General features: G+C 43.7%; 1 protein-coding gene across 15 annotated transcripts in view; it reads right to left on the bottom strand.

Moving 5' to 3' along the window:
• Med15 (mediator complex subunit 15) overlaps positions 1-26,939 on the bottom strand; it is a 71,740-nt gene that overhangs the window by 20,600 nt on the left and 24,201 nt on the right. For 8 of the 15 annotated variants that reach the window (NM_001040683.2, NM_033609.3, NM_001285884.1 and 5 more), the window contains 6 exons: positions 25,800-25,887; positions 13,646-13,697; positions 11,352-11,381; positions 8,742-8,954; positions 2,598-2,851; positions 1,262-1,591 (listed from right to left, as the gene is read on the bottom strand). In NM_001040683.2, the coding sequence (NP_001035773.1) occupies positions 1,262-1,591; positions 2,598-2,851; positions 8,742-8,954; positions 11,352-11,381; positions 13,646-13,697; positions 25,800-25,887 (967 nt within the window). Of the gene's footprint in view, positions 1-1,261; positions 1,592-2,597; positions 2,852-8,741; positions 8,955-11,351; positions 11,382-13,645; positions 13,698-25,799; positions 25,888-26,269; positions 26,386-26,939 lie in introns of all 15 variants that reach the window. The other 7 variants (NM_001358404.1, XM_017317175.1, XM_006522783.3 and 4 more) reach the window with 3 other exon arrangements.

The raw sequence follows: 26,939 nt of genomic DNA on the forward strand, positions 1-26,939 counted from the left end.
AAGCCTGAGGGCATGAGCTCTAAGACTCATTTGGCAGGAGAGAACTGACTCTTGAAAAGTTGTCCTCTGAACTCTATACTCGAATTGTGGCACACATGAAACTCTTCTCCCCCAACCCAAAAAAAAAAAAATTTTTTTTTAAACAAGAAGCTTCCTCTTGGGATAGGACTGTAAGGACACCGTAAGCTGTGCCTGGTCACCAATATCCCATACCAGCCTATCAGCCACGTCCCACCTCCCCAGTCCTGACAAGAAAGAAGACAGCCCTCTCATATACACCAACTGCAATCACCAGCTAAGCAACAACTTCCAAAGCTGAGCATACAGCCTGCCAGCTCAGTCTACAAGTGTCCCCAAGAGCCCAGACTCCGTGAAGGAAAGCAGGCTGGCCAGCTAGCAGATAGCTTAGCTAGAAAGATGACCTTAGGCAATGGAAGACAGAGGAAACACACATCACTATGGGAGTACCATGTGGAGACACTACTACAGGGACAGGGCAGACCTTGGCCAGATCCACATTGGGAGCTTCTCCTTACATCTCTCCAAGCTTCCAGGCCCAATCCTAGTAGGCAGTCTGCCAAGGAGCACACAAAGTTTCTGGTCCCAGTAGGCTGGTTCTGGGTAACAGTAAATGTTCCTGCAACCCACAACCCCGCCCGCTGACCCCTTTTCACCCTGACTTTTAGCTCAGGTGAAGTCCCTGTCACCATGTCTCTTAATGTATCACAGGTAGAAAAGACCACAAAAACCAAGAGAGCAGAGAAGATGCTCAAATTGTTGCTTTTCATTGTAACGAAGTTTGGTGGCAAAATTTCATTCTCTGTAAATATTTTGACACTGACTTTAATCAAGATGCACAATGAGGCAGGAAATAAAGTTTTATATGACTATCTGTTTCAGAAATGTAGTAATGATGAGGCTAAAAGGGCTGGGACTGGAGATCATAGTAGTCCACATGTTTAGTTTTCATGAAGTTCCCAGGGTCATCCCCTGGTATCAACAGAAAGAGAAATCCACGGAATAGCTGGCAGATGCAGCATATCCTCCTACATGGTGAGATTTCCTCTTAACCTAATTGTGTGTAGCAGACATGCAGCAGATGCTGCTGAAATCATTGTAAGCTTAGACCAGCTCAGGAAAGGATGCCTGAAGCCAGTGCATAAAGGACATGCTACCTACATCCAAAGGGTCTAAGAAATTGCCAACCACACACAGCACCTTAAGACATGCATCTGCTACACCATAGGCTTTGGGTACTCACAAATTTCAGCTGCTGTTGGGCAGCATACAGCATCGGTCCAGGAAGGGCTTGTGCTTGTGACACCAAAGGCTGGCTCTGTGACTGTGGTGGGATCTGTGGTGGTTGGTTTTGAGCAATGGGGGACTGCTGAGCCTGAGGTGGTGGCTGGTGATGCTGTGGATGATGCAGCTGTGACAGCTGCTGGGGTAGGGCCTGAGAAGGGGGAGGCTGTGGCTGCTGCATTGATGGCTGCTGCATTGGTGGCTGGGCCTGCAAAGCCTGCTGCTGTTGCTGCTGTTGCTGTTGCTGCAGCTGCAACTGTGCCATCCTCTGCAGTTGCTGCTGTTGTATCTAAAGATAAAATAATAACAGTGACCATTTCCACCCCTGGATGCTAGCCTTGACCGAACGAGACCTGGGCACGTGAAATAAGCTCATCCTCCGTGGAGGCTGGCCTGATGGCCTCTCATATTGTGAAAGGAACGTGGCATATTCAGGACTAAGTCCTCTAGACCAACAATAGCTGTTTTCTAGACACTGAGAACAAACCAAATTTGTCTTGTGTCCTGGCCACTAAAGGCTGGTTCACACATAAGATAATTCAAGTGAAACAGGCTCAAGGAGGGTCCAGGAAGAATAGACACACACCTACAGCAGGGAGGCCTAAGTTCAGGCAACTGCAGATGCTTGTACCTCTATAGAAAGGCTCTTTTTCTCCTGGAGTAGTCAGCAGTGGTCAGAAGTATGACCCTCATGGGGATGGGCTATAAGGAACACATGCAAAGCTAAAGATCAACAGCTAGCACGGGAAAAGGAGATTCCAAAGCCAGGGATGGCCAAAAAATGGAGGAAGTTTCCTTGGGCTTTTTTCCTTCAATCAACACTTGCTAGAAAAATGGATATGAACATGTCTAGATTCTGCTTACAAAACACAGAAGGATCAAACAACTTCTGACAAGCAGCACTTCTAGTGTGGCATACTACTGTCCTACTAATTATTTTAGTTCTGACACCAAATAAGAAACAAAAGAGGAGTTATATGTGTCCTCAAAAGAATGTGCCAGGAACACAACTCAAGCATTTCAAGTCTTAGAGTGTTTGCCTCCTTCTTTATTCCATTAGCTTATCTGTACTGTTTATAGACCCTGCTACACATAGAGAGGGTCTGCGCTACAGAATCAAGAGCCCACCTGAGAGCCCTTCCTGCTAAGCTAGGGTCTACTTTTTCCACCTGTGGGGCAGCCCAAGGAGGAGGGCTAGCTTAGCCTTCCACCTAATAATACCTTGGGTGACACTTGTTCCCAGGCTCAAGGACTACAGGACTAAGGCCCAGTATAGTGACAAGAGAACTTGGTACCTGTTGTTGCTGGCTTTGATGATGCAACTTAATCAGGTGCTGCTGCTGCTGCTGCTGCTGAAGCTGCTGCTGCTGCACTACTGCTTGGAACTGTTGCTGCATGGCATTCTGTTGTGCCTGGAACTGCTGTTGCTGCTGTTGCTGCTGCTGCTGTTGCTGCTGTTGCTGCAGTGCTGCCTGCTGTTGCTGGAATTGCTGTTGTTGTTGCTGCTGCTGCTGTTGCTGCAATGCCACTTGCTGGAGCTGCAGCTGAGCTGGAATGGGCATCCAGACTTAGGCTGTGCCACCCTGCAGGTGTCCCAGAGCGACATGACAAGGGAGGCAGCAACAGCCATTGCCTACTGACAAAGCTATCTGTGACAGCTAAACACAATACTAGAGGAAGACAGGTCAAGTAGGAAGTGTCATTTGTGCTGATTATGGAATTTACCATCATGGATTACTCTCTAACAATCAAGTAGAAAAGGGCCAAGTGAGTCTTTTGGATAGACCAAAAGTATCCAGCCTCTGGAAAGCAATAATATACTGTTATCTAAGGGTATGGCTATCTGAACACTGCACACAATAGCATCAGAGAGCATGTGTGCACTCCTTTTGCTTGGATAGCATCTATGGAGTACACCCAGATTGTGGAAGGGTACTAGCTTCATTGGCATTTTTATTGCTAAATAACATTCTATTGTACCCCCATATTTGGTCTATTCATCCATTCACCAGTTGATAAACATTTGGGCTACTTCCATGCTTGAGGTACTGTGATAACAATGTTCTAGAATGGATAAGGATGACAGCTGTAAACTTAAGAACATACAAAAAGCCACTAATAGTGAGGTGAGTTTTGAATGAGCAAATAAGAACTGTATTTCAATAAAGCTAATAGAAAAAAATAGCAGAAATCTTTTGTACACTTAGCCCAGTGGTTAAAATGACAAGAGCACAACTGGATCTGGATGGGTTCAGTCACCATCATTGTAAGACACTCAATAGTTCCAACACCCTCAGCACCTCACCTTAAGTCTCAGGACTATCAACTCCCAGAAGTTTTATTCTGACTTCCTCACATACCTGTGCCATGTATACTCTCCTCCCAAATAAATAAATAAATAAATAAATAAATAAATAAATAAATAAATAAGATTTTTACAAATGTGCTATAAAATCAAGAGCCCACCTGAGAGCCCTTCCTGCTAAGCTAGGATCTACCTTTTCCACCTGCGGGGCAGCCCAAGGAGGGCTAGCTTATTAGCCTAGTACCTAATACCTTGGCTGACAGATTAAAAAAATACACACACACACACACACACACACACACACACTGAAACCTTGTCTCAAAAAACCAAATTACACACACACACACACACACACACATATATTTACACACGTATGTAAATATATGTGTGTGTGTGTATATAATGTTTTTTGAGACAGGGTTTCAGTGTATAGCCCTGGCTACCTGGAACTTGGGCTGTAGACCAGGCTGGCCTCACACTCATGGAGATCCACCTGGCTATGCCTCTCAAGTACTGAGAATAAAGTCCGTGCAACCACAACTGCCTAGCAAAACCATAATTTTTAAAAGAGGCTAGTATGAACTCTTGGTGATTGGCATTTACCCACCCATATGACTTTCTGGTAACCCAGGTGCAGTGGTGGCATCAGTAGTTCCTTCCCTCTATTTGCCAAATGGTTTAATCACAGTATGGATACTTCCTAACCTGACTATTTACATGGTGCAAGATCTGAGGAAACAGCAGATTCAGGCTATTATAAATAAAACTATGAAGGTTTGCACATGGAGTTTTCATATAAAAGTTCATTCTTCTGTGATAAATGCCCCCAAAAGTGTAGCAGTTGAGCTATAGGCTTTGTTTTATATATGTGTAAGTCTGTATTCATGTATGCCACATATGCATAGGTGCCCACCGATGACAGAAAAGACCACTAGATTCCCTGAATTTAGAGTTGTAAGTGATTATGAGCCACCCAATGTGGTTGCCTAATAACTAAATTCAGGTCCTCTGGAAGAATAAGAAGCACCCTTAACTGCTGAGCCAGATTTCTAGTCCCTGTATGCCTAACTTTTAATGGTTTATTAATTATTATTTTATGTGTATGGATGTTTTTCTTGCACGTATGGCTGTAAACATCATGTGTGCAGTGACCACAGGCAGAAGAGGTCCCTTGGGCCCAGAGTTACAAACAGTTATGAACCACCATATGGGTGCTGGGAACTATACCTCTGCAAGAGCAACAAGGGCTCTTAACTACTGAGCCATTCCTCCAGCTCCCACATGCTTCATTTTCAAAGAACAATTTTACTTACATTCTTATGTGAAATACATGAATGACTGTCTTTCCATCACTAACACTGCTGTCACAATTTCTTTTAGCCACTGTTGGTAGGTTTGGGAACTCTTAAATTTACCTTTTCTAACTCTGATACTCAGAAAAAATATGGACCACAATACTCTGAAATTATTGAGGCTTATTTCATAATTATATTTATAAACATTTATTCCATCCTGTACTTTAATTAAGTTATTCATTACATCATTAAAATCTTTTCTAATATATGGCTCAGTAAGAACATGTATTGCTTGTATCAATAACAGCAATTGAGGGAGACCGATGCAATCTTCTGTCTCCCACAGGCAGTAGGTGGTACATATATGGTACACAAACATACATGCAGGCAAAACACTCAAACACATAAGAAAACTAAAACACATTTTCTAATGAACCAATTTTTGTCTACTTAATTAGCCATTACCTATGAGACTTAGGTAATTGTCTAATACATCTTTACCATTTATTTTCATACTTTTCTAGTTCTTACACTACAGGCATGTCTCTTAAATGTAATAGAACTTACTACTCAGCCTGACCTGAATTTAATCTCCAGAACCCACATTTTGGGTTGTCTTCTATAAGTTGTCGTCTGACCTTTTCATGTGTGCCACTGTATGCATGTGGACCATCAAGTAAGTGTAAAAAGTTTAAAAAGTATAGTAACAAGCTTTGCATTTGTAATTATATGTAATAAGTTGAAAAATATTAATAAAACAGATCTATTTTCATCTTTTATAGAAAAACTTGGGGATGGAGAGATGGCTTAGCAGTTAAGAGAGCTCAGCTCTGGGCTGGCGAGATGGCTCAGAGGATAAGAGCACTGACTGATCTTCTGAAGGTCCTGAGTTCAAATCCCAGCAACCACATGGTGGCTCACAACCATCTGTAATGGGTATCTGACGCCCTCTTCTGGTGTGTCTGAGGACAGCTACAGTGTACTCACATATAACAATAAATAGATCTTTAAAACAAACAAATAAGGGAGCTCAGCTTCTCTTGCAGAGAACTCAGGTTCAGTTCCCAGCACCTGCTGTGGCCAGCACACAACAGTCTGTACCTCCATTTCCAGGGAATCCAATGCCCTTTTCTGGTCTCTATGAACATACACCTGTACATACGCATACACACACACACACACACACACACACACACACACGGCTAAGTTCATTTCATTATGACTACTTATATTTTCAACTCAGCTTTACCTTTTTCTCCTCTGCCCTCCTCTATAAGTTGAAAATGCAGGACATGCACAGTAGATGGGCAAGCTTACCACTGAGCTACATCCCAAGCCTTTCTCTGTCGTTTTGCTAAGCTTTCTGCTTTTCTGTTTTGTATTAAAGATTTATTTAAATTATGTGTGCATGGGATGGGTGTTATACATGAATGCAGGTGTTTGCACAATCAGAGGTATTGGACCCCTGGAACTGGAGTCACAGGTAGTTGTGAGCCAGTCCACAGAACCTGTGTCTCTGCAAGAGCAGTACATGTTGACTGCGGAGCCATCCGTCCAGCTGCTGCGTTTCTGAATTTCAAGGGTCTATCTTGATAACTGTACTGAACTTTATACGTTGGTTATTTGTTGCTTTGTTTCTTACTTTGCTTTTTCCTATTGCTTTGAAATTTATAAATTATTTCTATTGTTTATGAATAATTTTCAACTTATTACATATAATTATTAATATACTTTAAAATTTTTTTATATTTATTTAATGGTGGACACATGCATACAGTGGCTTTACACGCGTAAAGGTGGGGGGACAATTTATAGAAGACAGTTCTCTCTAAAATCTGGTCTTTGGGGATTAAACTCAGATCACTGGGCTTAGCAGTAAGTTCTTCTTACCAATACTTTAATTTATTTTCCAAATTTACCTCCCCTGCTCACAGTGCTGGGGACTGAACCCAGGGCCCTGATGACTTTAGAGGTTTTCTAACACTGAGTTGAGCGGCAGCCTCTATTTTTGGCACAATCTCTGACCCAGGCTCTGATCTTTTAGTAACACTGCTTGAAGACCTGATCTTGGCTAAATACATAAAAGTGCTTGCAGAAGGCATAAGAAAGACAGAGCAGGAGGCCACTGGTACGTACTTCAGGTGAATCTAGGAGGCAAGGGCCAAGGGCAGAAAGGGAAAGTAGCTGTCAACAGAGTCCTATAGGATGTAGAAGTGGAGCAGAGCCACCCAATAGGCCAGCCCTGGATGCTAACAGGATGTGGGCCAAGGTCAGATGGAGAGAGGATACTGTCAGGACACCATAGCCTCTCCGCCAAATCTCTGGAAAATCATTTATTTAAGACAAATTCGTAGGAGTGGATTACAAGACAGATCACATGAGCACTCCAAGCCCAACATTCTAAAGCAATCTCTTACTGTAAAACAGCCAGCACTCAGGAGGCAGAGGCAGCAGCACTGAGCAAGTTTAAGGCCAACCTGATTTTACATGGCAAGGTCCAGGCCACCCAAGACTATATAGTGAGACCTTGCCACAAACAAACAACCTATACATGGGTATAGGTTATACCCATGTAGCTGACTATAACCTAAGTCCCAGCCAGGACAACAGTATGTAGAAATCAGGGCAGGTAATACAGAGAGGTATAGTGTAATGAGAATTTTGGTTTCTTTCAAAAAAACACAGAAATATGGGAATATGCTTTCATTTTGATCTCAGGTGTGGGATGAGGGGCCACTTCAGACTTAGGGAATATGCTTTCATTTTGATCTCAGGTGTGGGATTGGGGCCGCTTCAGACTGTCCACAGCAGCTGACTTACGGGTTGCCTTGTGCTCTAGCAGAGGTATAATTTTGGCAGCTGCAGATAGTTTTTTCAAGCATATGGTGTTTGGAATCCAGGGAACTTTTCAGAGGATAAATACATGCTAGAGCTCCACAGGTGGCTGGCTGCTGGTTGGATGCTGTTGGTTGCTGTTTGTCAAGTCATATGTACAACGAGAAGGAATTAGACATCCTGATGATGAAAATCAAACTTAACCCAAGGAACTCAATGCCTCCAATCAGCAGGAAGTAGTCTAAGTTGGCCCCTTTCCTATTCCTGACTTTATTCTGGGATTTCTTTTGCCTCTCTCTCACCTCTATCCTTCTTTCTCTCTTACTTAGTGTTAAGGGGCTGAAAAAGGGGTGGGAAAGGGTAGAAGAAGAAAGAATCAACAAAGTAGCCAAAAGTTAGGCTACAAGTGAGGAGGGCGAAGCACCTCCTTCAAGACAGAGGAACCCAACAGAGGAATGAATGAATGACTGCAGTGCACAACCCAGACTGACCACGGGATAAAAGGAGTCGCATGTACCATAACCTCAAGCACACCACCGGGGCATAGAGTACAAATACTTCACTTATTTGTGTCCACAAACCTTAACAATAGTTCCTATTTTACTGATAAAACACACCTTGCTGGTGGTGATGGCACAAGTCTTTGATCCAGCACTCCGTTGGCAAAGGCAGGCAGAACTCTGAGTCCAAGACCAGGCTGGTCTATGGTTTCAGGACAGTCAGAGCTACAGAGAAACCCTGTCTCTAAAAACCAAAACCAAAACAACCCTAAGCAAAGAAAAAACCCACAAGTTTACAAATAACCAAGTTTCTCCTCAGCATCACTGCCTTAGCTAGCAGGCAGGTAAGCACTACTCCTCTGAATTTAGAGAAGGCTTAGAGCATTCCCCTGCAATACCTGCTGTCCACAACAGAGCTATCTGGGCTCCTTGACACTTTTCCCATTAACACGGAGAGCACAAGAATAGCATGCAGTGTCACCTGCCAAGGAGTGTAGTACTCACTCTGTGGAGTTGCTGTAGACACCACAGCCATGCCATGAGGGGCCATTCCAGAGGTTCCAGGGGGTGGTTGCCCGGAGAGGGGCAGTGGTTGTCCCATAGCGCCAAGGCCACCCATCCCACCCAGGGACTGTCCTGGGCCCCGAGGAGGCATGCCAATCCCAGCTGCTCCTGGGGTGGGTCCACCAGTAAGGCTCTGCAGTGCATTCATGGGGTCTGTGGGAACACAAGGGCACAATGTCTTGAGGAAAGGAACCCAAACTGAGTAATCTCACAGGTAAATGGCTCCCAGGACATAGAGGACCCCCTCCCCTTTATGTGCTTGACCCATTCAAATTCCCAAACAAGTAGGAGCCAGAGGCCTGAAATTCCCCAAGTCTGGGCCCAAGACTTGGAACTGCTGGAACATGAGGCTCAGAACCAGAGAGCATACTCCATGTTTCAGTCCAGCCTGTGTCAGTGTTCTAATGTGGATTATAATGGAGCCCTGTGACGTGCACAGCTGCACTGAAGATGGGCTGAGCCCTCAAGCTCAACCAGCAACCAGACTCTTCTTCTCTGTCCAGATCTCCTACAGAGTAAGCCCACAACAGACTTCCAGAGACACCAAAGTATGAGGCCCTTATTTCCAGCAGGCAGGAACAAGTGGCTAGATTAGAGAAGCAGAGGGCAAAGGCAGACACTCCCTAGGGAGAGCACAAGTAGACTCCATGCAGCATTTTTGCACCTGGGTCTCTCTAGAACAGCACTGAAGTAGAAATTTCGGGTTTCCTTAGAGACTCAGTTGTATCGTGAGATGCTTTTCTAGAAACTGTCTTGTGAGAGGCTGTTTTGCTGAGGCAGACACTTGAGAGGATGTATGATATGCATGAGTCTAACCCAATACACAGTGGACGGCGCTCGCTCTTGCATTGGTTCGCCTTGCAACACTTTGCTGGTCTTCACTGATCGCTGCTTGTTGTGGCTTCATATAGAGCTTCTTGTGGCATTCCAGCTGCTTCTTGCCACTTCAAAGGACTCCTGCCAATTTGGCTGAGTCTTGTGTTTTCTTCTGGATTGAGTCATTGCTACTGGTTTGTGTTAGGTGCTTGCCGCCTGTACTAGACTGTACTGCACTGCCACTACTGATTCGTGTTTGATGTTTTGGACTAGACTGCCGATATGAAAACAGGTTCGCCCCAGAGAACTACTTCTAAACAGGGCCACATCGCCCTTGTCCTATAAACCATCTTTCTCTTCTACCTTTGGTTGGTGGGCTAGAAAGAAGGCTGAAGTGTTTAAGAACCCTTATTAAAATAGGATTTGAAAATCTAAGCCTACGCACCACTCCAACACAGATCTGAGGCCAGAAGCAGAATATCAGAGCAGGTGAAGGAGTATGGGAAGGCTCCACAGAGTGCTAAGGGGCAAAGCCATGCCCACTAAGCCTCAGGACAGCAGCTGTAGTTCAGTGAGCAATGCCGCAACTAAGGACAAGGAGTCAGATGCCATCATTACAGTAGTCTAAACTCACAGCAATTACCTATAGACAGGTATCACCTGGCTGGTCATAGAACTGGGTCGAGCCCAATGAGCCTATGCTTCAACACTACAGAAGCCGGGCATTCTCCAGGCTACACGCACTTGACCAGTTCTGGGCCAGGGAGCTATTTAGGCTTAGGCTACTTACAGCTCTAGGTCTAGGGTAGGCTGCACAGCTACACAGTCTATGCGATTTTTTTTTTTTTTTGATGGTGGTGGTTCTGCAGACAGAGCTCAGTACCCTGCACACGATAGGCAAGCACTCTCTCTCAGAACCTCACAATCTTTCTGACAGGCTGAGGATCAGCTGGCCAGAGTAGATTGGCAAATCCTATGAAGGCAGCTCAGAAAGCAAAGTCCAGGTTTCAATTGAATGGACACAATTTCCCTTATATGATAAACCTTGAAATTAAAATAGAAAGATTTCTGAACTCATAAACAATTTTGTAACTTAAGAAAGTGAAAATGTTGGGTAATGGTTGTGTATGCCTTTAATCCCAGCACTCAAGAGGCAGAGGCAGGTGGATCCTGTGTTCAAAGCCAATCTGGACTACAGGGCGAGTGTCAGGACAGCCAGGGCTACACAGAAAAACCAAAGCAACAACAAAAAGAAAGTGAATACAGTTGGCTATAGTGGTACACATCTTTTGTCTCAGCCCCTGGTAGGCATTGGAGATAGATCTCTATTGATTTGATGCCAGCCTGATCAATGAAGTGTTCCAGGACAGCCAGGGATACATACAGAGAACATGTTTCAAAACACACACCCTCCTCCCCCAAATGAGTGAAATAGAGAAAGTGAATTCCCACAGCTTTTATGTGTGACAAAATACTATGGGTTATTATACTATGCCACAGTGGTTCTCCTAGGTAACGCAGCAAAGCCTTCTAAATAAAACAGGATGGAAAAGCACTGGCTTGCCTTCAGACTGTGGAGCAGATGCTGCGAAACAGTAATCAGTACCACCACACCTGAGATCTTTGGAATGCTCCTGTCCAATATGTAGCTGACCCATGCACACAGGCACTATCTCATTTCTGTCACACCATACTGGAGATTGGAAATAACTGTACCTCAGAAGGAAGACTTACCACTGACAGAAGCTTGGGATTTCTTGTTATCTACAGAGAAACATAAACACAAAACCGCAGTAAACAGTTTTGCATGAACACACATTTTCCCTGGGTAGGTCAGTTCTGCAGGTAGCTGACCAGAGGTCATTGGCTAAAACTAAGCTGACCTTACATAGAAACAAGGTCAACAGAATCTAGAGCCTCAATCCCAAGGAGCCACTGGTACCCTAATAACTAGAGAGGAGAGACCTATTCCTAGCACTGTTGCATACAAAGGGAGTCTGGAAGCAGCGTGGGCAAAGAAACTTGGGGTCCATCTCAGTGAGCTGTGCCCAAGGCTAGTACATCCTGAGCTTGGAGACTCTGAGCTGTTCCTTTCTTGCAGGACTCAGATCCTGAATCACAAACAGGAGTGATAGGAACCCAGGCTGGGGCTGTAAGCACACCTCTGAGAGAGAACTCAAGCATCCCCACTTTCAGGTCACTCTATTGTGGCATTATCTCATTTTCTAAGTGAGGCAACCTACAAGTTGCTATCTAAAGTTGCTCAAGGCTACGAACCTTGTCTCCCAGAAGGAGTACCCAAACAAATGGTGGTCAGGAGCCTCCTACTTAGTCCTTGCACATGAGCTTGTGGGCTGTGTGTATCTCAGGCCACCATCCTAAAGAGCTGGGCGTGGAAATCCATGCCAGGAGATCCAGCTGACTGCTGTATAGACTCTCTTAAGGCTTTCTCTTCCCCTACATGTCCTAAGTTCTTATGGAGTCTACCTCGCTGGCCATTGTGGTAAAAAATTAACTGTGGAATTGGGCTGGAGAGACAGTTCAACGTTTGTGCTGGCTAGTATTGTGTCAAGTTGGCACACAAGGTAGTCATTTTGTTTTGTTTTGGGAGGAGGAACCTCAATTGAGAAAGTGCCCCCAATTAGACTGGCCTGTGGGCAAACCAGTGATACCATTTTCTTGATTGAGATTGATGATTAATATGGAAGGGCCCACCTCACTATGCACAGTGCCACCCCTGAGCTGGTGGTCCTGGATGCTTTAAGACAGCAGACAGCAGGCTGAGCCAGTCTTGAGAGCCAGCCAGTAGGCAGGACTCATCTATGGCTTCTGCTTTAGTACCTGCCCTGATGTTCTCAATAATGATGTTACCTGGAACTGAAAGACAGAATAATGCTCTCCTCCTCAAGTTACTCTTGGTCATGTGTTTATCAGAACAGTAGACACTATGACACTGTTTAAGAACATGAATTGCTCTTTTTCTTTATTTTGAGACAGGATCTCATTGTGTATTTCTGGCTGGCCTCAAACTTACACTGCCTCTGCCTCTGCCTCCTGGAGTGCTGGGACTTAAGGTCTGAGCCATCACACCTGGCTAAGAATGCACTCCACTAGCAGCAGACCAGAGTTTGGTTCCCAACACCCATACCTGGCACCTCACAATTGCCTGTAGCTCCAGATCCAGGGCACCTGCTGCCTCTGGGCTCCATGGGCACCTGTACTCACATGCGCGTAACCCACCCCCCCACAGACAAACACATAATTTAATAAATAATAAAATAATATTTTTCTAAAAGGTCGTGTGGAGCCAAGGTCACTGAGCTCTCAGTGGCCTGACACTGAAGCTGTGACTGCAACAACTACCTATATTCTGTCCCCAAACCATGCAGGAATTAGGATGAGGCCATCAAAATAAGCCTGTCTAGTGCTTATACAACAGGGAGGAGCACTGTAAATTGGAACTCAGTGTTTACCAACCCTTGTATACCTCTGCCTAACATAAGTGTGCCAAGAATCTTGCCCCAGGAGGTTATGGCAACTCACATCTGAAAAGTCAGGGAACTGCCTGCCAGCTAACAGCACCACAATAGTACTCACTGAATCAGAGGAATCAAGAGTTGAAGTAAGGGGACCCTCAGCACAGCAAAGAGAGGGAGCAGGGACCCGGGAACTAACTTTAAAAACTTCCAGTTTCATAGAAACACACAGTTCAGGCCTCCTAGGATTAATCAAATCAACTTTTAGGGAATAAACCCCTGTTACAAGGTAAACTGCTTACTTAAGGGCTCCCCAGAGGCAAATGTTAAATCTTAACAAAGGAGATGGAATGGATAAGTGAGAAAAGCAGCCCACTTTAATCACTTTGAGTCCCACATTTGAGGCCTAGGAAGGTAGGGAATCCTGAAGCAGCAAATATGCAATGTTCTAACTCAGGTGCTAAGGCTTACTTTGAGTGTCCCTACTACACAGTCACAAAACAGGCCTGTCAAAGCAACCACAATTATCCCGAAATAAAAACTCATACTTACGAATATCTCGGAAATGGATAATGAGTCGGGCCACAAGGGAAAGATACTCATCCTAAAAGTAAAAACACAAGTACTTTAATCCCAAATGGAGAAGCAAAGACAAGTGACTCTCCCTTGCCAGCCCTTGATAGCCCAGCCATCCAGCTGAGTTTCATCCTTCAAGCCTTGGCCTCTGAAACTGCCTGAGATGACCACAGCTATTCACACCACTGGTTTCCTCTGGAATCCATTTCTCGCAGGGGAGCTGTCAATGATTTTCCCCCTGAGAAGCACAAATTAAGAAGGGTGTAGAGGGCTTCTACCCTAATGTACAGAGCACTGCGGTAAGAAAGTCCCCTCTTGTAGGTACGTAAATGCCAGGGGCCGTGCAGCCACAAAGGCATCTCCTGCAGGAGGACCTAATTGAAGACGACCTGAGACACCAAAAATTGCTGATAAAGACAATGCCAGACAATTGGAAAAAATTGCTTTTTTGGGGACCAATGGGGCACAGATGGCGGATATTAAAGGAACTTTGTAGCAGTGTTCATATGTGCTTGCTGCAGTGTTTCACACCTGCTCCCAGAGTCAGTGCCACTGACTCTGTGCCCCCTCACCAAAACCCAAGGGCACAGGCAGCACCCTCTTTTTACAAGGCAGTCAACTTGTCGTGTCCAAAGCCTCAGCCCAACGTCACAAGCATACACTACTGGTATGTGAGTGATTTGCTTTCTATGACAACATTGTAGTAGCCTTTCCCCTGCTGCTGAGACAGATATGCACACACAAATCTGCATGAATGCTACAAAAGAGAGATATGGTCCTTCCTCCTTCTCCAAAGCTCTCTAAAATTTCTGGGATGACTGAGAATGCTCTTCTGTTAGTTGCACAGATGAGAGAAAGAGCAAACACATTTCAAATGTGACAGATGAAGACCACTGCCTGAACAGGCCCTATCTATGCTGTCCCATTCCAGAAACTGCCCAGTGGGGCTTGCTTCTTCTGACTATCTTCTGTCCATCTAAGGACACTCACTTCAGTGTTGTAGGGAAATTACTACTATGAGTCTATACTGAGGCCAACAAAGAGATGCTTGGTTTACAATCCCATGACATCTATCTTTCCCTGTACTGAAAATCCCTCAGTATCTACTATTCTTCTGTATGACTGCTCTCCAGAGTCACCTAGAGATGACGAGATGACAAAGATAGGAAGATGAAAACAAGATAAAAGGTGAAGATAGACTGAGTGAGTATACAAATCTTCAGCTGTTCTCTATCTTTTCAATAGACTCCATTTCTCACTGTTTCCCAACGAAAGGAATCAGCATAGAGTAAGAAGAGGAAGCCAGAGAAATCTATCTCTAAGGGGTAGGGTCAGAGTGAGGAAGGAGGCACAGCTGGAAGAGAGGGAAATGAAAGAGGTCCTGTCAACAAGAGGTTCTGGGTACATTTCCAATGCCTCATCAATTTCTGACTGAAAAGAGAATGGTGAACAAAATCTCCACAAACAGAGATCTGTGGAGGCTTAGGATCCAAAGTATCATCTTGTGGTGAGTGGGAAACAAGGGATATTTGGGGCTGAAGAAACAGGAATGGAAATGAAATTGCCAAGGACCAGTGGAAGAGAACCCTAGAGCCAGGCAAGTGCTTTCTGTTAAAGATTGGTACAATCTTCTCATGTTATCTTGAAAATAATTTGGCAGGGTTTTTTTTTCCTACCACCATGAAAGACATGCCTGGAAGGAGTAGGTTTCAGAAGGAATGACCTATGTTTACTTAGACCCAGGACACAATAGACAAAGCATAGAAGCATGTCCCCTAAGTCTTTTCCACACATAGGCTGGGACAAAAGAATAAAAAACCCCGATTCCTAGAGCCAGGGGTGTAGACACAGCATGCGGAGATGCCCAGCAGCACATGCCTGGCCTACAGTATGACAATCTTAAATAAGGTTCAACTCAGCTCTATAGACCAAGAGAGAGGAATGGGACACAGAAAGCAATTAGTTACAGAGCTTTCTCACAGACAGAATACATTTCATGCATCTCCCAAGTACTGGGCACCTAGGACCATGCTAGGGCTGTGTATGGGCAAACTGCCTTGGAGACTCTCCACAGACAAAGCCATGAGACTTGCACCAAAGCCTCTGGGTCCGCAGTATTTACTATGCCAGCCATAGGAAACTAGTAATTCATCATCAGTCTGACCGTTACAGAGCTTATCCAAATGCACACAAGATGCAGTTGTTGGGTGTTGTTTTATTCGAGACAGGGTCTCTGTGTAGCTTTGACTGTCCTGGAGCTCACTCTGTAGACCAGGTTGGCCTTGAACTCAGAAATCCACCTGCCTCTGCTTCCCAAGTGCTGGGATTAAAGGTGTGCACCACCACTGCCCAGCAGCATTAACATTTCATACTTTATAAGGTCAAACAGTATTGCTAGATATGGATACATTCTGTTAATCCTCCCATCAGTTGATAGACATTTGAGTTGTCTCTATTTTGGGCTTTAATGTTATTACTTTAGTTTGTGTATGGGTATTTTGCCTGCATGTATGTCTGTGCACCATGTGCATGCAGTGGCCAAGGTGACTAGAAGTGGGAACCAGATGCCCTGGAAATCGAGTTACCAGTGTTATGAGCCACCACCTGAGCCCTGGTCCTCTGCAAGAGCTGACAATGCTCTTGAGCAATGAGCCATCTCTCCAGCCCCTCTGCTTTTGGCTTTTATCAATGATAATATGGACATATCAGTACAAGTTTTTAATAGTCATGTTTCATTTATGTTAAATAACACCTAGGAGTACATACAAAGAGTGGGCCATTATTCTCTGAGAAATCATTATAGTGCTTTCCATAGCAGCTGTACCATTTTACATTCTTCCAGCAATGGATGAGAGCTCTGCTTTCTCTATACTTTGCTAACACTGCTTCTTGCCTTTTTTAGTTCTTAATGGGGGTCTTGTAATATTACCTTGCTTGTCTCCAGTTATCATCCTGCCACAGCTCCCAAGTAACAGGGACTACATTTATCACTACTACTACTAAATTTCCTTTAGAAAAAAAAATCATAGCCATCGTAATAGGTACAAACTGGTATCTCACTATGGTTTTGGAGTTTTGTTTTGTTTTTGAGGCAGGGTCTCACTATCTCAGAATCTTTGATTGGCCTTGAACTTGTGGCAATCCTCCTGACTCAGTCTACCAAGTGCTAGGATTCTAAGAGTATGTCACTATGTCTACCTCTCAAAGTGTCTACTTTTTAATGTATTTTATTATGTGTGCATGTGTCTATCTATGCTATGTGTGAGCACCCTGTGTCACTGCACATGTGTGAGGGTCAGACTTTACAAGTTGGTTCTCTTGCACTGCTTTTACCAGCTTTCACCCACGGAGCCATCTCACTAGCTTTAACCATTTGTGGTGGTGAATATCTCTTCTTGTGCACATTGTCTATTTTATACCTTCTTTTGAGAAATATCTATTCAAATCCTTTACCTATTTTTTAGCATTGTTTATATAAACTAGAAAATATTATTCATATTTTCTCCTATGCCAGCAGTTGTCCTTTCACTCTTTTGATGTGTCCTCTAATCCATAAAAAGTCTGTATTCTGATTGACTTTATATGTATGTGGGTGGACAAGATACAGACATGCAAGTAGAGGTCAGAGGTTTAAGGACGTGTTCTACCATGCCAGCTTTATTATCTTAAATTTATGTTAACAATATACACTATACAGAGAACCTAATGAATAAACTTTAGAACTGTTAACTCTAAAATTGTCTTCTCTCCATAAAATCCTTTATCCTGTATTAATATTCTTCACAGCTTAAAAACATTGAGTAACTCAGTGGTCAAGCACTTGCCTAGCATGTAGATGATCCTAGGTTCAATCCACAATATGGAGGAGCAGGACAAACAGACTGTGTTAAATTACTGTCACCTTGCCTCCTATTATTACTCTAAGTCCCAAAAGAACCAATAATATCTCTGATTTTATTTTATTTTATTTTGGTTTTTTGAGACAAGGTTTCTCTGTATAGCCCTGGCTGTCCTGGAACTCACTCTGTAGACCAGGTTGGCCTCGAACTCAGAAATCGGCCTGCCTCTGCCTCCCAAGAGCTGGGATTAAAGGCATGCGCCACCATCGCCTGGCTCTGATTTTATTTTTAACTATGTGTATATGTGAAGGGTGGTGCACATAAGAGCAGTGCCAGCTGAAGACAGAAGAGGGTACTGTCTTTGGAGCTAGAGCCAACAGGTGGTTGGAGCTGCCTGATGTGGACGCTGGGAACTGAACTCAGATTTTCTGCAGGAGCATTTCATGTTCTTAGTCATTGAGCTCCTTCTCAAACCCCTTATTTTACATTGTCTCTGTGTGTTTATGTGCACACAAGCACAGATGCTCATGGGAGCGAGTGAGAATATGATATCACCTAGAACTGGAGTTGTAGGCAGTTGTGAGTCACTCAATATGAGGGTGGGGGTGGGAACTGAACTCAGGTCCTCTGCTACTGGACCATCTCTCAAGCCTCTCCATTCTGCTTTTTTTTTTTTTTTTTTTTTTGAGAGAAAGACAGAGAGACGGAGAGAAAGAGAGATCTCCTCTATGTAGCCCTGATTCCCCTGAAACTCACTCCAAATAATGTTTGTTTTGCGATAGTCTTTGTAGCCCTGGCATGTGCTCCACTTATGACTGGTGCTTTTTTATTATTATCATCTTTCAAATGGAAGATTATTTTGACTTAGAGTATTTAAATTAAGGGAGTCTTATTCTTTCCAGGTAGTTGAAGTCTGAAGCTTTCCATAAATGCTGTTATTTGAATGTGTTTCTTTTTGGATCTCTGAGTTCAACACCAGCCTGGTCTACAGGGCTAGTTCTAGAACAGCCAGGGCTACACAGGGAAACCCTGTCTCAAGGGAGTGAGTGGGCAGGGGGGTCTGAATCTATGACCTTGCTCTGTGAAGGAAATATAGGCAAAAATCCTTGTGGTCTTGAGCTAGATAACAGCTTCTGTTTATTACATAGCCAAGAGTGACTGAACTTTTAAAAGCATGATAGATATTTTATTATCTTTTTTTTTTTTTTTTATTAAAGATTTATTTATTTATTATATGTAAGTACACTGTAGCTGTCTTCAGACACTCTAGAAGAGGGAGTCAGATCTTGTTAGGATGGTTGTGAGCCACCATGTGGTTGCTGGGATTTGAACTCAGGACCTTTGGAAGAGCAGTCGGTGCTCTTAACCGCTAAGCCATCTCTCCAGCCCCTATTTTATTATCTTTAAAGATAATTTATCTAATTCATAATTTCTGAATATAGTATAAGCCATGCAACGAGCTGATCTAATGTATTTTAGTAAAATAAATATTCAGATAGAATAAAAAGATTGTTTTTTTAGAGTGGTTTTTTTTTTGTTTTTGTTGTTTTATGATTTATTTATTTATTTCATACATGTAGGTACACTGTAGCCATCTTCAGACACACCAGAAGAGGGCATCAGATCCCCATTACAGATGGTTGTGAGCCATCATGTGGTTGCTGGGAATTGAACTCAGGACCTCAGGAAGAGCAGTCAGTGCTCTTAACCACTAAGCCATCTCTCCAACTCAAAACATTTCTAATGAAACAATTGTTAAATCCAGTGTAAAGAGAAATATTAATGTTTAGAATGTGTGGTCAAAGGAAATTGCAAGGAGTAAACTGGATTTAGGAAGACAGCAGTACCTGCATCAAAAGAGTTAACCAGTTTAATTCTGGCATGTGGTAGATTCCCTGCCTTTCATGTTCTTTCACCATGTAGCTCCTGAGAGCAAACTCAGGTCATCAGGCCTGGCAGCAAATGTCCTTACCCACTAAACCATCTCAATGGCCACAACGAGCTAATTTTTGTACACTGAGTGAATTTAAGGTCTAAATCAGTATCTTATATATATGGCAATCCAGTTGTCACAGCACAATTTGCAAAAGGGTCACTCTTGTACATGGATTCTTTTGGCATTCATGTCAATAAAATAATACTAAATATAAGAACTTATATCTGAATGAGTTTGAGGCCAGTGTGATGGTGAATGACTTTAATCCCAGTGCTTAGGAGGTAGAGGTATGGCCAGCCGGGCCTACATGGTGAGTTCCAGTACAGCCAAACCTATGTAGAGACTTGTCTAAAACAAACCAACCAAACAAAACTAGACAGAAAAAAAAAAAAAAAAAAAAAAAAAAAAAAAGCTCTTACATAGAGTATTTACAGGGTCTCACCTCTGGGCAAGTAAGTGGAATAGCGAAAGATATATTCAAATGGGACAGAAAGAATCTTGTTCTCTAGACAGTGTGTGCTACAGTCCTGCTATGCATTGGTGACGTCTTCTCATCCAATGAGTGCTAACTCTGTCCCCCAGGTCAGAGTCTATGAAGCTTCCATTACTAACACGGCCCATCACTCCAGATCTTGACTGTATTTTCTCCCTTAACCTCCTTTAGAGAGAGAGAGAGAGGAGTGCAACTCACAGGTATTAAGGACATCAGGGATAAGTGGGTTTTTATACTTTGTGCTTTGGTAGATGGAAGATAGTAAGAGACATGGCTGTCAGTTCTGACACCCAAACCCCTCAGTCACTCCCTACTCTCCATTAGTCTGGGTAGGGAATTAGAATCTTTGAGTCCATCTGTAACTACTTATGATAGTTAATATTGTTAAGACCAGGAATCACCAAAGAGACACCTCTGTGCACATGTCTATGAGTGCTTATGTAGATAGTTTAACTGAAGTAGGAAGAACCAGTCTAGCTGTAGGAAGCACTTTTCCTTGGGCTGGTGTCCTGGACTGCATTTAAAAAAAAAAAAAAAAAAAAAGCTAGCCAGTTGAGTGCCAGCATCTGCTGCTTCCTGGCTGTAGCTGCAATGGGCCTCATGCTCCTGCTGCCATTGCATTCTAGTTATGCTGGACTGTATGCCCTTCAACTGTAAAGGGAAATGAACCCTTTCTTCCATAAGTTGCTTCTTTTAAGGTATTTTGTCACAGCATCAAGATAAGTAACTAATCTACCACTTCATAGGGCTGAGTGGGGAATCAGGTGGGCTCAAATATTTTAAGTACTTGTCATATGGACTTATCATGCACATAACTTTAGAGTCTATAAGTGAGTCATGAAATGTGAAGTCAGAAAATGTCAGTATGAGGAGAGCTTTACACACAAGCCCACACAGTGGACGCCTGTGCCCACCACCAACCAAAAGTGTGGTACACACTTCCAGACAAGAACATTCATGGTTCTCCTTGCCATGAGTCTGCACTGGACAGCCAGCGCGCCTAATGAAATCCTGGCTTCCTTCAGGTGGTGGGTGCTTGTGGACCTGCATGCTTGTCAGGATTTCAAGGAAAGCTCATTCCCTTCTTCCACAATTTGAAAGGTTCTCACTACAATATAGGCACCTACCTCCATGGGGAAGAGCAGGTAAAGAGGGCAGTCAGATGTCAGTGCTCAAACACACTGTCCAGAAAAACTACAGAGATTTCCAGGCATGGGCATACGCCTTCAATCCCAGCACATGGGAGACAGAGGCAGGTGATATCTGTAAGTTTCAGGCTAGTCAAAAGCGTCATGGTGAGTCCCTGTCTCAAATAAATAAATAAATGCAAAATAAAACAAAAATACAGACTGGCCAACAGTGCTTTTACAATCTGTTCTCTTCCAGTTAGTCAGGGCCTCCTTGTGTAGTCAGGGAGTTAGAGACAGCTTCAAAAGAAATCATCAAGGTACTACTTATAACAGTCAATAGGCTGTGACTCAAAGACAAGGCAGAGTGAACTGCACAGATGAAAGGCTGACCTCTAGTGCCTCCTTTGGTACCTATTCATCAGCCACTGGAAAGGTCTGAGTTGGCTGGTGTCTGTGGTGGCTATGCGATAGTCATTGTACTCCCTGGTCCAAACAGGCTCCTGATCACACCAAAAGGCAGAGGCAGTTTCTCTCTGAACCTCCTGCACTGGCCTTAAACTTCTGGTATCCAAAGAATGTTCTAGGACTTCTGAAGACTAAAAGCTTCCATCTCTTCCCTCCAGAAACACAAACACAGTGACATAATAAGGTCTAAGTTATGCCACTAGTGACACTGTAAGAGTCATGTAGGTTAGAGGGACATGCAATCATGAGTGAAGCTTCCCACTGACTTAGGAGAACCAAAGGGTTATACCTTTAAGCCATTAAGTTTTAGACTGGTATAAGCAAGCTGAACCAACAAAATTTACATTTTGGAAATAAATGATTCAAGTCAGGTTTTTGTTGTTGTCATCTGGTCCTGTCTATCTGTCCCCACCCCCACCTCGCAGCCCCAGCACATACAGCGTCTCATTATGTATGTAGCTCCAGCTGTCTTAGAACTCACTATGTAGTCCAAATGGGCCCCAAACTCACAGAAACCCAGCTGCCTCTGCCTCCAAGTGCTAAGATTAAAGGTGTGCACCATTACACCCGACTTCAATTACGTCTTTACCAAAATTCCTTTCACTGTAGTGTATGACTTTAATCCCAGCACTCAGGAGACAAGCAAACAAATTTCTGGAAGTTTGAGGTCAGCTTGCTCTAGCAAGTTCCAAGACAATGAGGGGTATATGAGAAACCATATTTCAAAAATAAAAGAAAGGTCATAATAGGGCTGTGGATATACCTCAGTGATAAAGTACTTTGCCCAAGTACCTGGCAAGAGCAGTAACCTCCCTCCCTCCCCCTCCCCCTCCCCCACCACCACCATAGACCTCAACAATAAAATATTCCATCTCTGAGATATTTGCAAATTAAATGATCTAGGTATCCAAATATATAAAAAACTACTAGGGCTGGCAAGATGGCTCAGTGGGTAAGAGCACTGACTGCTCTTCTGAAGATCCTGAGTTCAAATCCCAGCAACCACATGGTGGTTCACAACCACCCATAATGAGATCTGACACCCTCTTCTGGTGTGTCTGGAGCAAGTGGGTCCAACCAGAGCAAGCAGAGGTCCTAAAAATTCAATCCCCAACAACCACATGAAGGCTCACAACCATCTGTTCAGTTACAGTGTACCCATATACATAAAATAAATAACTAAATAAATCTTTAAAAAAAAAACTACTAAAAAGATCAACAAGTCAATTAAAAGAAGACCAAAAGATAAACATGGACATTTTTCCACAGAATGTTTACAGATGGCTCAAAAGCACTACAGAGACGTGTGACATCATCACTACGAAGACAAACAGCAATCAGAAGCACTGGTGACCACTTCTCACACACGGACATAGCAAAGACATTGGTGATTGTTGGGGGCAACAGAGCCTTATGTGGCTGGTAGATGACACACAGCTTAGAGGACAAACCTACTCAATCTTGGGACTGGCCTCTATCTTTAAAAAAAAAAAAAGAAGAGCCTGAGAACTTGACCTGCAGCTGAACCCAAGCTGCACCCAAGTACCAGGAAGAACCCCATGGCTTGTCCTTGCCCCATACCCCAGAGTTACCCCCTAGCTACTTCCTAGCAACAGCCAATCAAGATTACTCTGATTGTCTGAGATGTCCTTTCAGACCTTTTGTGATTGTTTGTGGTTTTGCTTCAGAGCACCCACAGTAGTCATTACAGTAGTCTTACAGCAGTCATTCAACTAGATGCTTGCCGGGCTAAAATCCCCTCTTAGCTCACCATTTCCTATAAAACCTTGTCCCACTGAGGGCTCGGGGCTGCACTCGACCATCCTGCTGTGTCAGGGTTGGTGGTGAGTGAGCCAAGCTTGAATAAAAGAGACCCTAGTTAGACTGCATCAGTATCAGCTCCTTTGTGGTCTTTTGGGGCTTGTGAACTGGCACAACACAGCTACTCGAGAAAACAGTTTAGAAACGTGAGCCCCAAGTATGTACAGAGTTTTTGTTTTCCTAAGAGAAATGAAAGAAGTCTTCAAATCAACAGACAAACAAACAAACAAACAAAAAACTAGTAGACAACCCTATAGGTGGAACAACATTATGAACTAACCAGTACCCCGGAGCTCTTGACTCTAGCTGCATATGTATCAAAAGATGGCCTAATCGGCCATCACTGGAAAGAGAGGCCCATTGGACACGCAAACTTTGTATGCCCCAGTACAGGGGAACGCCAGGGCCAAAAAGGGGGAGTGGGTGGGTAGGGGAGTGGGGGTGGGTGGGTATGGGGGACTTTTGGTATAGCATTGGAAATGTAAATGAGCTAAATACCTAATAAAAAATGGAAAAAAAAAAAACTAGTAGATGAAGCTGGGTGGTGGTAGCACATTCCTTTAATCCCAGCACTCAGGAGGCAGAGGCAGGCAGATCTCCGAATTTGAGGACAGCCTGGTCTACAGAATGAGTTCCAGAACAACCTGGGCTACACAGAGAAATCCTGTCTCAAGACAAAAACAACAACACCCCCTAGTACATGAGTATTTAAAATAAGTCATTTTTCATGATAGCTCTAAAATGAAAACCACTCAAATGAAGTCTGATTCATCAATATACAGAAAATGATACAGCCATCCAAGATGAAATATGACTCAACAAAGAGAGAGATCAGGGATGGTCACAGCGGCACATGCCTTTTTAATATAGAAGTAGGTGATCTCTGTTGAGGCCAGTCTAGTCTAGTCTACACCATGAAATCTTGGCTTGAAAAGAAGAAAAAAGAATCAGGTATGCACTACAACATGGTCAATGTATGAACCCTGATAAGATTGTGCTATGTGAAAAAAGTAAGTTACAAAAAACCCAAGTCATGCTGACTATGCTGATAAAGCAACTTCAGGTGGGAAAGCCCACTGCAATAAAGTAGGTGAGTATCTGCTGGTGGCCAGGAAATGGAGTGTGACTGCTAATGCCTACAAACTTGTGTAAAGTCTCTAACTCTACCCTGCATGATTGAACTATATACCTCCAGTGAGTGAATTTGATATACCTTAATTCAATCTCAACAATGCTTTTCAAAGAAAACAAATGTATGTTACCCATCCACAGAGGAGCCCATAGCTCTGGAAATCTGTCTGTCCATGTACTTGTACACAAAAACACACTGTCTGTCTCTACTCAATATCACTTCATTTTCTGCTATTTTTTGTCACTTTTTCTTTTTCTAAAAGATTTATTTATTGTTATATGTATGAGTACACTGTAGCTGTCTTCAGACACACCAGAAGAGGGCATCAGACCCCATTACAGATGATTATGAGCCACCATGTGGTTGCTAGGAATTGAACTCAGAACCTCTGGAAGAGCAGCCAGTGCTCTTAACTGCTGAGCCATCTCTCTAGGCCGTCACTTTTTCTTTAAAAAATAGATTGTTTATTTTATTTATTTGGAGAAGGTCTCACTTATAGCCCTGGCTAGTCTAGAGTTTAATATGTAGACCAGGCACCAGGCCGGCCTCAAATCCACCTGCGTCTGCCTCCTAAGTGCTAAGATTAAAAAGCATGCATCCAGCTTTAAATCAAAATTGTGTGGGTGTAGAGGTTGGGGCAGGAATGGAGTGAGGTGGGGTCAGTAGGTGATATGCATGTGAGCACAGGTGTCCATGGAATTTTAGGCTGCTGTGAACCATCCTACATGGGTACTGGGAACTGAACTTGAGTTGTCTTCGAGAACAGTATGGTCTTGTAATTGCTGAGTTATCGTTCAGCCTCTTCCTTCACTTCTAATTTCCACTCCTGAGAACTAACACACTGAAAGAAGGTCACATAGAGGCTGGTGCTGTACTAGCCTGGAAAGTCTTCTTCCAATTCTACCCGGCAAGTTCTACCCTCAACTTTTCCAGCATTGGCTGCCTCCCTGAACAGAGAAACCAAAGATGACTCTAGACCCCTGCCTCAGGGATGTGTAGCACAAAGCCAGCATCTCTTTTATAGGATCCAAGGAGCTTCCTGTGGGAATCACAGGGCCAACTACATATATATGACATGGTCAAAAATGAGGCCAGGGTCAGAGGCAGGGCCTGTAGCAGAAGTGCCAATCTAGGAGTCTTGACTTTTCTTCCATGGAACATGGGAGGTTCCAGAGTGTTGTGGCAAAGCCAGCTGTATCTGAGAGCAGCAAGCAAGCACTCCCCTCTCCAGGATACAAGTAGAAGGGGCTCAGTATCAGCAACACACTCCTCCTGGAATTACTCTGCTGGGGACTTTGGCCAGCAGGGTCTTACCCGGGTCTTGGCCTTCAGGAACACATGACTCTCCATATCCTTGCTAGATTTACTGTGGGCCACACCAGCTTTCCTCATGGCATCCTCACTGAAATACAAAAGAAGAGATGTGTCAAAACATTACCAAGTCCACCCTGGTAGACAGGTACTATCCCTGGGGAACTAGTCTGGCTGAAGTCCTGGGGAGGAACCAAGGAGAGGCACTCAGCAGGGCAGTGGCCAGAGTTAAACATTTGAGAAAAAGGGCAGGGCCATAAGAAGGTTGAAAAGAAAAGGCAATTACCTTAAAGAAAAGAGAAGCCCCTGGGCATTAAGGACAGGGGGACTGTCCCAAGAGATTGCTCACAATCAGCACTATTGATTAGGTCAGTGGGTGGCTAGCCAGACTCTATTTCTAGGCCTGTGAGTGCCTGAGCCCCTACCCAATTCTACATCTGAGTACTGTGAGACTGCAGTTCTACATTTCTCACCTATAAAATGAACAGTCCACACAAGCCACATCCCAATCCTCGCAAGGCAAGAGTCTGTGTATGTCAAGTAATGTCTTCATAACGGAACCAAAGAGACCAGCTCCAACTTCTAACTACTAAGCACAATAGGAGATAGTACACCAATGTACATTGTAAAACCACAACAAACATCGAAAACATATCTTATATACAGATAGAAAAAGGACTATCCTAGTAAAAGATATCCTTTTCACACTCCAGGGGAAAGAGCTATGCACATGGGCCAGAGCTCAGAGAGCACGTACTGCCTCCCTCTATCTGTACACACAACACAGAAAGAACAGGTTATGGGGGCTGGAGAGATGGTTCAGTGGTTAAGAGCACTCATTGCTCTCTCAGAGGACCTGAGTTTGATTCCTAGCACCCACACAGAGGCTCACAACCACCTGTAACTCGTTCCAGGAAATGTAGTATCTTCTTCTGCCTCTGAGGGCACTGCACTTGGTATTATGCATTCACGCAGGCAAAACATTCATACACATAAAAGAAAATAAGAAAATAAATATTTTCTAAAAAGAAAGAACAGGTATGCATCTGATAGAAAGAAACATATTACTTGGGGCTATGGGCCTGAAATACTGGCTACTCTGGTTGGTCACTGCCTGTCTTCTTGTAGCACTGGGTTTACTGG

This window comes from Mus musculus, chromosome 16 (assembly GCF_000001635.26).
Source record: "Mus musculus strain C57BL/6J chromosome 16, GRCm38.p6 C57BL/6J".
NCBI lineage: Eukaryota > Metazoa > Chordata > Mammalia > Rodentia > Muridae > Mus > Mus musculus.